The 11,087-nt window shown below is 60.2% G+C and overlaps 1 protein-coding gene across 1 annotated transcript; it reads right to left on the bottom strand.

Moving 5' to 3' along the window:
• Positions 1-7,861: 7,861 nt before the first annotated feature.
• Positions 7,862-9,892, bottom strand: LOC121662071. Its single transcript, XM_042022886.1, has 4 exons — positions 9,703-9,892; positions 8,165-9,017; positions 8,036-8,121; positions 7,862-7,884 (listed from the first exon to the last, which is right to left on the bottom strand). The coding sequence occupies exons 1-4, from the start codon at positions 9,707-9,709 to the stop codon at positions 7,862-7,864; spliced, it is 969 nt and encodes a 322-aa protein (XP_041878820.1). The 5' UTR covers positions 9,710-9,892.
• Between the last annotated feature and the right edge of the window lie 1,195 nt (positions 9,893-11,087).

Genomic DNA, 11,087 nt, shown 5'->3' with positions numbered 1-11,087 from the left:
CAGGGAACAATTCCTTCCCAATCTCCCATCCAGCCCTGCCCTCTGGCACTGGGAAGCCATTCCCTGTGTCCTGTCCCTCCATGCCTTGTCCCCAGTCCCTCTCCAGCTCTCCTGGAGCCCCTTTGGGCCCTGGAAGGGGCTCTGAGCTCTCTCTGGAGCCTTCTCTTCTCCAGGTGAGAAGGAGGAGCAAGAAAATAAGGAAGAAATAGGAATAAATAATTTAGAAAAGAAAAAATCACTCCTTGAGCAGAATTAAACTCTTTCCCCTCTGATCATTCCTGTGTGGGACCAGTCCCATGCACCAACATTCCCAGTGCAAACCAGCTGGGGGGCTTGGGATGTGGAAACTGAGGCACAGGTGGAAGTTCCATCACCACAAAACAGCTCAGGGTCCTACAGAATCCTAAATCCCTTTCCATGGAAGGGAGATAGAGGTGGCTCAGCCCATTAAAAGCCCTGTGTAGGGCCCTGCTTTGGGAAGGGAAAGGCACCAGGACATCCCAGACTGCTCCGTTTGTCGGCTCCCAGCACCTCCCACTCTCTCAGCCCCTCACTCCACCTGGGCTCTTCCACTGCCAGTTCCCAGATTTCTCCCAGCCCTGCTCAATCCCAGCCCTGCTTCCTGGTCCCACACGTGAAAAGCTGCCGAACAGAACGTTTGGGGGCCATGAAAGATTTTAGGGGCTCCAGAGAAGGAGAGCAATGGTTGCCATCGATGAAAAGCCTCAAAGCTCAATATTCCAATATTTTATTCCTTCAGCAACTTTGTTGGAAGAGTGTAAATGATTTTCAGGAGTTGTTTTTACCACAGGCGAGGGGCAGGGATACCCTGACACCCAGCGTATTCCAGGCTTGGGGTGTAACAAGTGCTTCTTCTCCCGGGCCACATCCCAACTGCTGTTATATTTTGTGGGATGCAGTTGACCCCAGGTTTGCAGGTGAAAAATTCACTCAGTCATTTTGGGGTTGTGGGGTCGCTGTAAAGGAAATTTTCCTCTTCAGCTCCCATTTTTTTCTTATTTCCACTATTTTCTTAATTGATTTTTCAATTTTTCCCCCTCACTTTCTTCAGACTTTCTCTCTTTTTTCAGTAAAGTGGGGAAACATTTTTTTCACCAGATTTTACCTTTTTTTCGCTTTACTTTTTCCTCGTGGCAAAGTGAGGGGATTTTCCCCCTATTCCTTCCTTCTGGGATCGGGAAGTGGGGCAATTTCCCTGCTCTGCTTCTGCCTGGCTGTGAAAATCCCTAATCCCAGCAGGACAGCAGAAGTTTTATCTCCTTCCTTATCATTTATCCTCCAGCAAATATCGCTTCTCCTTTTCCCCATTTCTTTCCCATCCTTTTCCATCTCTTTTTCCGTGTGATTTCAGTGGTTTCCTTCTGGTTTTTATTTCCTTTTTCCATTCCATTTGCCATCCAGTTTCTCACATCACCCAAGCAGAAAAAGGTTTTCTTTGCTCCTGCTTGGGTGGGTGGTTTTCCTTTGGTTTTTTTCCCTCTTATTCTCTTTCCAGCAGGGATGAAAGAACATTCCTGAGGGGAGGCCCTAAATCCCATCCCATTCCACCCCTGCAGGGACACCTTCCACTCACCCCAGGTTGCTCCAAGCCCCATCCAACCCTGGACACTTCCAGGATCCGCCAATGACAAATTTCCTCCTTATCAACCCTTGTTACTCCAGTTTTCCCAGGAAAGGTGGGAATTTCTCACCACGGGCACGTGGGAGCATCCACGGAGAATGGGAATGAGAGGAAAACCCCAACAGCTGGCTGCCAGGGCCACACATAACAGCGGGAGTTGTTCGGTGTGAGTCCAAAATGCATCTACTAAATTGAATTACGCCGAAATTAAGAGAATTAATTGGCCCTGCTTAATGAGCAGTAATGGTCGAGGACTGAACAGCGATCCCAGCCATTCCACGGAAATGATGGGATCGTGCTTTATCAACAAAACACACACCTGATGGAGCAGTGGCAATGATCCCGGCAGCCTGAGGAGTGGGAAGAGTGGAATTCTCCAGGCTGGGTGGGAATTTTTGCTGTGGGACCACCAAAATCCCCTTCCAAGCAGAGCCATCCCATGGGAGTAAAATACTCCCTGCTGCTTGTGGCTTCCGGAGGGGTTTAGTTCCAAAATGTCTTAAAATGGGGAAAACCCGCTCTGCTGGAGCAGCATCCTGCAGGAATTCCTGCAATGAGGAAGAAGACAGCAAATGCACCTTTAGTTAAGCACTGGAGACTCAAAATTAACCAGGAGAACAAAAACATCTTTTCCAGGCTGATATCACCTCGGAATAATAGGAATTAACCAGCAGGGGGTGAATGTCCCTCCCTAAACCCAGCCCCTTCGCTGTGGCTTGGCTGGAGCTCATCATCACCATCAAAGGCATCGAGGTGGTTAACCAGGATTGCCCAGGAAAAGTGGGAATTAGGAAGGTACGTGTTCATTTGAGGCTGATGAGGCTGCTCCAAGTCCCAATGTCCAGCCTGGCCTTGGACACTGCCAGGGATCCAGGGGCAGCCACAGCTGCTCTGGGAATTCTATCCCAGCCCCTGCCCACCCTCCCAGGGAACAATTCCTTCCCAATCTCCCATCCAGCCCTGCCCTCTGGCACTGGGAAGCCATTCCCTGGGTCCTGGCCCTCCATGCCTTGTCCCCAGTCCCTCTCCAGCTCTCCTGGAGCCCCTTTAGGCCCTGGAAGGGGCTCGGAGCTCTCCCTGGAGCCTTCTCCTCTCCAGGTGAGCACCCCCAGCTCTCCCAGCCTGGCTCCAGAGCAGAGGATGAGGAATTCCCAGCTGGTTTGGGGACAGAAGTGCTGCACTCCAGACCCTTCAACAGCAGCAGCAACACTTCCCTTGGCCAGGGAGCAAAGCAATGCCCGGGATCCTCTGGATGGCTCCAGAGCAAAGCAGCAGCTGCAGGTGTCCATGCTGAGCACATTCCAACTGCACCCCAGGATGGGAAAAAAGGTGAAAAACGGGGAGGAGAAGGTGAATTCATGGATGTTTTTTGAAGTCTGGCTCCATGTGCTGCCTCACAGCTCCTTCAGAGGTTCCTCCCAGGAAAGCGCTCGATTGATTCCAAAATCCCAATGGCACCACAGGGCTGTAAAACTCCATCCCAAGAGCATTCCCGGCTCACTTCCCGTTGGGAAGGACACATCCCACTCCCGAATCAAACCCAACAAAAGACCTCCATTAAATCGCATCATTTCCATTGGGTTTTTTTCCCTGGGGAATAATTTCCAGTTCTTGTGGCAGTGGGAAGACTCCAAAGGATCCGGGACCTGCACCCAGGCACCAGCACTGGGACCCTGCACCCCAAAATTGGGTCCCTGCACCCCAGAATTGGACACCCATCCCTATCCGGGACCCTGCACCCCAGCCCTGGAACCCTGTACCCCAACACTGGGACCCTACAGCCCAACAAGGGGACTCTGCACCCCAAAACTGCATCCCTGAGCCCACCATTGGGATGCTGCACCCCAACACTGGCTCCCAGCACTATCTGGGATCCTGTACTGGATCCCTGCACTCCAAAATTGGGTCCCTGCACTATCTGGGACCCTGCACCCCAGCTCTGGGTCCCTGCCCCACCAGCCCAGAGGTGCCCCCAGCATTCCCTGGTTCTGTGACATCACGAGGGAACAACAGAGACCCGGACAAGGCGGAAAATCCCTCGGGATGAAGTCCTGGCTGTGACCATGCCGGGATTTGGGAGCCATTTCTCCACCAATCCTCTGCTGAAGGATCAGTCTGGTGTCCCTTGGTGTCACCCACGTGTGCAGGAACCCTGAGGTTGGCAGAGACGTTCCCGGAGCCTTGCAAACATCCGGGGTTTAATTAAAAGCCCTGAGTAGAAATGTGTTCGTGGCACTGCTCTGGTTGTGAAGCTTAAAAGGAAAATCAGAAATCCTGAACTTCAGCCAGGCTGAGCATCCTGAGGGATCCCTGATTTTCCCTGATCCCACACTGCAGAAGAACATAATCACTTTAATTTTCATTGGAAAGCAAGCACACGGATATTTCAACCCTCATCCCCTCCCTCCCCCTGGAACGAGGCACAGCGATAAAATCCTGCCAGAAACTCCCATTTTCCCCTTTTCACGAGGAGAAGCTTTCCTTGGATGTTCTCCTGCAAATTAAAACCAGCATTTCCCAAGGAGAAGTGCAGAGACTGAGGAACGGCTTCCTCCTTTTCCAAATTGAACTAAAGCATCCAAACGGAACAATTCCTGTCCCAGGGTCAGCGATCCCAGCCTGGCTCCCTGGACAGATCCCGCTTGTCCAAGGGCACTTGGCAGCTCCGGGATCCATTACAACGTCGTGGTGCTTTTTTAGGAGGAGTTTGCAGGAGCTTTGTTGTGTTCATTGGAATTCTGTGACTGGGACCTCAGTTCCCGGGGAGAAAACTCAGAATCATGGAATCACTAAGGTTGGAGAAGTCCTCCAAGACCATCAAGTCCAACCTTTGACTGAATCCCACTGAATCCCATCCCAAAGTGCTACATGGACCCATTTTTTGGATCACCATCACTTCCAGGGATGGTGATTCCACCACTGCCCTGGGCAGCCTGTGCCAGTGTTTAACCACCTTTTCAGCTTGGAATTTTCCCTGAATTCCCAACCTGTGTCCTCGTGGTGGAGCAGAAAAGGAAATGTCACCTCCGAGCTGCCCCTGGCTCTATCCCGGAGTGGGAGATGGGAGACTGAACAGAGGAGGGGCTGCAGGGTGGGATGTGGGACCCTGTGCCAGATCCAGGCAGCTCTGGAGAGGGTTCCTGCGATTCCATCCCGCCTGATCCCGTCAGGATCAGCAAACAGCCCTGGTGCCACTGTGGCTGACGGTGGTGGGACCTCCCTGAGGTCACAACCCCTGCAGGGCTGTTCCCACCAGGAATTGTGCTCCGTGCTGGAGCTCTGCCCCTTTTCCTTTCCTCGGATCAGCACCGGGGCTGTGGCAGAGGGGGAGTTCCCACCCCGGGCTGTGCCTGGCCCTCCTCTCTGCCCCTGGTGCCCAGTTGTCCCCCCAGGACAGTCGGGTTCCCTGTGTTCTGTGTCTTCTCCAGCTGCAGCTCCTGGAAGTGGTGCTGGACGTGGTGCAGGAGCCCCGGGGAGCCCCGGCCGTGCTGTTGGACCTCAGGACTGGAGCTCAGGGACGGGGAGGAGGCGGGATGGGGATGTTCCCTCTGTCTCTGCACGAGGGAGGGAAAGGTCAGCCTGGCTTTGGAAGCTCCAGGAGGATCCTGCCCACACATCCCTGGCTCCTCTTGGCTTGGAGATCAGCCATGGACACAGGGGGCAGCTCCAGGTGGCTGGACACACATCCACAATCTGATGGACATTTCACCGGACAGTGCTGGACACGGAGCCTCTGGAGGTGATCTGGGGGTCCCCGAGTCTCTCTGAGACTCCCACCCCCCCGAGACCCGGCCACCTGAACCCCAGCCCAGCCTCGGAGCAGAACTTGGGGCGTTCACCTGGGTCAGGGGCTCCCTCGGGGCTCCTGGAGCTGGAGCCTCCTCTGGCTGCTGCCTCTGCTCGCCCTCCTTCCCGGGGACAGAAACGCGGCTGGCCCCGCTCCCCGGGACCCCACACAGGGGCTGGAGAGGGGCTGGCATCGCCCACCCTGCGCTCCAAAGTGGAGGCTCCGAGGATGAGGAGCGTGGGACCCTCCAAGGGCTGATGCTGTCATGGACTCCGAGTCCTTCCCAGACCTTCCCCCCGATGCCCAAATCACCTCCTTCCTCTGTGCCGCGGCTCCCAGGGCTCCCTCCACGCTCTGCCACTGCCCGAGGCGCCGCTGGAGCTGCTGCCGGAGCCCCCGCAGGACGTGGAGAGCGCGGCTGGGGGAGAGCAGGGATGGGCTGCAGGAGCCGGGAGGGAGGAGGGGTAGCACGGGCCGGACCCCCGAGTCCCCCTGGGGCAGCTCCCGCCGAACCCCGAGCGCTGGGACCCACCCGAGGGCTGCCGGCGAAGAGCCCGGTCCCACGGCACTGCTGGGGCGGCGGCCGTGTCCCCACGGGGCCGCCGGGGGGGTCCCCACGGCCGGGGAGCCCCCAGCCCGCCCCGGCCCCGCCGGCTCCCGTGGGCGGCTCGGGAGATGCTCCCGGCGGACGCTCCCGGCAGCGCGATCCTGGAGGAGCAGGGAGAGGATCAGAGCAGCACCAGAGGCCCCAGAGCCCGCTCAGCCGCTCCTAGGAAAGCTTGGGAGCCAGGGCAGAGCTTCCAGGGGAATTCTGGAGCCCCCAGGGCTGAGCAGAGGTTTGGCAGGAGCAGAACAAGCACGGAGACACCGGGGGGCACCTCCTCTGTCCCCCGAGCCACCCCGAACACAGTGCGTGCCCCCGACACCACTGTCCCCACCAGCCCCTCTCCTGGAGGGGGGGTCAAAACCTCTGGGCGGCCTCAGAGGAGCGGCACATCTGGGCTGCTGTGCCCCCCCCGCGGAGCCCCCTCCCTGCGGACCCACTCCCCCGGCTCGGTGCTCGGCTGTGTCCTGGCGGCTGCCTCGCATCCCCCCCGTTCCCCTCTCCCTTCCCTGACCTGCTCCAGGGCCTCCTGGAGCTGCCGAAGGGTCTCCACCTTGTCCCTCTGGAGCAGCCCGTGGAGCCGGTGCAGCACCCGCAGCCTCTGCTCCAGGAGGGCGCGGCTGCCCCGCTCCAGCTCCCGCAGCCTCTGCAGGAGAACCAGAGCCGCGTCACCCCTGGGGCTGCCCAGGGCCACCCTCCAGGGCCTGGAAGGCTCTTCCCAAGGGCGGTGTCCAGGCAGGACACCCAGCTCCCTCCTGGCTGGGGTGGCACCACCCCAGCTTTGATGCCCATTGGAAAAGAGCTGGGGTTTGGTGGGTGAGTGCCCAGGAATTCTCACCCCAGCATCAAGCCCTGCCTGCTTCCCTGCCCTTCCCAAAATTCCAGCTCTCCCTGCCTCTACTGGGGCTCTCCAGGGACCTTCTGACCAGTCACCCCAGTCTGCCTACAGCCACAAGGGTGGTTTTCCCAAGAAATTCTTCTCCTAAAAGCCTCAGTCCCTCAATAAAAACTCCCTGTGGATAAATCCAGTTTGGCTCTTTGGGAATTTGGGAAGCACAGAACGTTTCCCATGGGATGTGCGTGCCTGGAAAAGGGGCTGAGCTGCTGACAGGGGTGGGATGTGCCTGCTCCTTCCCACGGCCCCTCCGCTGTGATTTTGGCCCCTCTGGAAAACCGGGAGAGCGCTGACCTCCAGCAGCTCCAGTTTCTCTTCTTGAGGAGTCGCTGTTTTCCTTTTCTCCTCGTCCAGCCTCTCCCAGCCCACACAGGCTCCCTGCCCCTGCCAAGACTGGAAAATCCCCCTCGTTTCCCATTCCCACATCTTTGCCTCTCCCAGCAGCCGGCTCTGGCTCTCCCATCACACCCAGGAGCAGCAGAGCCGTGGCCGTGCCAGCACTGCCCCCCCGGCCTGTCCCTGCCACCTGCTGCAGTGCCAGGCCAGCTTGGCCCTGCTTGGGCCGTCTCGAGGTCACCTCACCATCCTCTGCAGGTCCGTGTGGCACCGGTGATGGGTGTCCCAGGTGTGTCCCAGCAGTGCCAGGCCAGCCCTGTGCCAGGGACACCGTCACCACATCCCCGGTCACACCACGGCCCAGCTCTGCCCACGGGGTGCCCATTCCCTCTTGGGCTTCCAGTGCCACCCTCTGCTCCAGCCTCAGTGCCCGACCCGTCCCTGGGGCCCCCATACCTGGCTCTGTCCCCTTGGGTCCGAGGCTTGGCACCAGATCCCAGCTCTCTTGTCCCCTCCTGGCTCCTCCGCAGGGACCAGCGCAGTGGCACCGGCAGCCCCGCCACCCCCTGGCATCCAGGAGTGGGGTCACAAACCCATTTATCCCTTTTCCAGTGCATGTCCTGGCCACATCCCGCTGCTCTCCACATCCCAGCAGGACGCAGAGCCAGGAGCATCCCTGCATCCATCCCTGCCCCCCCCCCCCCCGTGCCTCCTGTCCCAGCTGGGGCTGTACCCGTGGCAGACCCCAAGCCCCACACCCCAGGGTCGTACCTTGCAGGGCAGCCCCACTTTCTGGTCCCCACCTGGGGACACAGGTGACCCCCATCGCCCGGGGGCTCCCACTGCTGTGCCAGCACCTGTGGGGAAAACGGTATTTGGGGGAGGGGGGAGCCCACAAACCCGCAGAAACCCCACAGGAACTGGGGCTGGTCCCTGCCACCGTGTCCCTGGCCCTGCTGTGCCCATTCCCCTGCTTGTCCCAGCCCTGCACCCTCCTCCAGCACCTCCCAGTGCCCCACGGCCAGCCCAGACTCACTCTTGCTGCTGCTGCCTGCTCCTGCCCTGTCCACATCATCCACAGCGAAGGTGACATTCCCCCCACGTCTCCAGAGAGCTGGTGGCTCCTGTCGCCTCATGCCCAGGGCGGGATGTCCCCTGGGCATGGCACTGCTGGCCCTGGGAAAACTGCTGCCAGGAGAGCCTGTCCTTGTCCCAGCCCTGCTCCTGCCAGCAGAGATCCCTGGAGTTCTCCAGGAATGCCCAGGCGAGGCCATGGCCGACAGGTCCCCATGGGGAGAGTCCCTGCGGCCCAGGGCTGGCTGCCCAGAGGGGACTGGCCCGGGGACCCCCCAGGCCATCCCCGCGTGGCTCAGGCGGGATATCCTCGCTCCCAGAGACTCCAGGCTCTCCCTCCTCCTCCGGGACGGAGCCCTGTCCTGCCAGGAATGTCTGCCCGGCTCCATCGCCAGCTGTGGCCGCACGTCCGGGCTTCTCCCTGCGGGCAACAAGGACTCCTCCTGCCCAGGATGAGCTCCCTCCGTGGGCACGTCCCCAGCAAGCTCCTCCTGGCACAGCAGGGGCTCCACCATTCCCTCCCAAAAGCTGGCAGCGAAGTCCTCGGTGCAGATGGAGCTGGAGCTGCTCCGGTGCCCCGGGCTGGGTTGGGAGCCCAGGAGCTGAGCCCAGGAGTGCTCCTCTTCCCGTGGGACAGGGCTGTCACCCCGGGCACAGCCGGCACGGCGTCCTGCCAGCTCTGCAGGGGACAGCAGAGTCATGAGCCCACCCCGGTGGGAAGGAGCCATCCCATCCCACTGGATCTGAACCACCTTGGAGGGGCCGGCAGCTCCTGTTCTCATCAGGGAGCACTCGGAGCACACCAAAGCACAGACACTGAGCACAGCCCACCCTCTCCTGCAAGATCCTCAACTGCTTCCAGTAGGAAAAGCCACAAGATCATCTTTATTTTCATTTTAAACCCGGCTCAGTTTTGACCTTAATGATGCTCCCAGGGTCAGCACAGCTCAGCAGTGAGGGCAGTGCCAGGGATAGCTGGCAGCATCCAGGATGGGGCAGGGATGCTGGCAGCTCTTTCCAGGAAGGAATTTTCCCTAATACCCAATCTAAACCTCCCCAGCACAGCTTGAGGCCATTTCCCCTTGTCCCTGTTCCCTGCGAGCAGAGCCCGACCCCCCCGGCTGCCCCCTCCTGTCAGGGACTTGTGCAGAGCCACAAGGTCCCCCCTGAGCCTCCTTTGCTCCAGGCTGAGCCCCTTTCCCAGCTCCCTCAGCTGCTCCTGGGGCTCCAGCCCCTTCCCAGCTCCCTGATCCTCTGCTCCAGCTTCATTCCCAGCCAGGCCTTGCTCTGCAGGAGAGCTGGTAGAGGGGGATGGGGGGCAAAGCAGAGCTGAGAAAGCCCCAAAGTGCCCCGTCCCCACTCACCGGCCATCCCGAGCCAGCGAGGACACTGTCGGGATGGATGTCACCGTCCCTGCTGCCACCAGTGCTCAGCACAGCCACCCCTGGGCGCTGCAGGGAGCAGAGCAGGGAATGGGGCAGGGAACAGGGCAGGGAATGGGGCAGGGAATGGGGCACTGCCAGCTGTGTTCACCGGGGGGGACAAGGCAGGAGCACCCCGGTGCTGGTGCTGCATCTGCACCCCCACAGCCCAGCCCCGCAAAGGAACCCCCTCCTTCCCATACCCCTCACCTGGATCTGCCGGCATCAGCAGGGTCCAGCTCCAGGATCCTGAAAACCCTGGGATGCAGAGGTGCAGAGAGGAGGAAAGAAGCGCTGAAGGTCCCAAAGCCCTTGGGGTGGGTCAGAAATCCCCAGGGGGGTTCTCCAGTGGGGCCAGGCAGGGCGGGCACCACCCTGGGCTCCCAAACCTCTGCGAGCTGGAGGGGATGGGACGAGTCCGTGCCGGAGCAAAGGTGTGCTGGCCCAGGTGTGCTGGTCCAGGCTGAGTGAAGGTGCTGAGACCGACCCAGCCCAGCCCAGCCCGGCCCGGCCCGGCCCAGCCGCCTCCGGAGCTGCGGTGCCAGCGGGTGATGGGGCACGGGGGTGTTTTCCCTTAGAGCCAGGACATCGGCACTGGAGCTGCACCCGGCAGCTGCGGGTCCCCAGTGCCACCGCCGAGCCCAGCGCACAGGGAGGGTCCCGGTGCCGTGGTCCCGACCCCAGCCCCACTCACCTGGGGCCGGCAGAGAGGAGGCAGGAGCGGGCCGGGCAGGGCTGTGTGTCCCTGTCTCCTGGCAACATCCCGCAGGGACCGGTCTCGGCCTGCCCGGATTCCCCACCCGCCTCCGCAGCCCCTGCCCGGACCCTCCTCCAACTCCCCCGGGCCAGCTCCTGCCCCCCACGGCGTCCCCTGGGGCAGCTCCTCCCCACCATCCCCAGGGAATCTCCGTGCCTCGGCAGCTTCCCCTGAGCCACCTCTGCTGCTCCTCATTCCCCGTTCCTCCTCCCCTGGGCCACCATCTTCCCCCTTGGCCAGGCTGCCCGGGGACATCTCCGTCCCGATGATCTCCTCTCCTGGCCCATCTCTCCCTCCCTGGGCAACCCCTTCCTGGTGCTCCTTCAGGCTGTTGCTCCAAGATAAATCTCCTTCCCTGCTCCTGCTTCCCTGCACCTCCTGCCTTGGACAACTTCCCCTGGATCACCTCCCCTCCTGCCCCTCAAACACCTTCCCAAGACCATCTCCTCCCCTTGACAACTTCCCCCCCAGATCCTTCTCGTTCCCTGAACCACCACTTCCCTGGACCTCCCTGTCCTTTGGGCAACCTTCTCCTTTGAGCAACATTCCCTGGATCTTCTCCTTCCCACAC

The sequence above is a fragment of the Corvus kubaryi genome, unplaced genomic scaffold (genome assembly GCF_017639235.1).
Source record: "Corvus kubaryi isolate FWS band 111438036 unplaced genomic scaffold, C.kubaryi_AGA036_p1.0 127, whole genome shotgun sequence".
Classification (NCBI taxonomy): domain Eukaryota; kingdom Metazoa; phylum Chordata; class Aves; order Passeriformes; family Corvidae; genus Corvus; species Corvus kubaryi.
The sequence above is the reverse complement of the archived record's forward strand: the minus strand, read 5'-3'. Positions and strand labels throughout refer to the sequence as shown.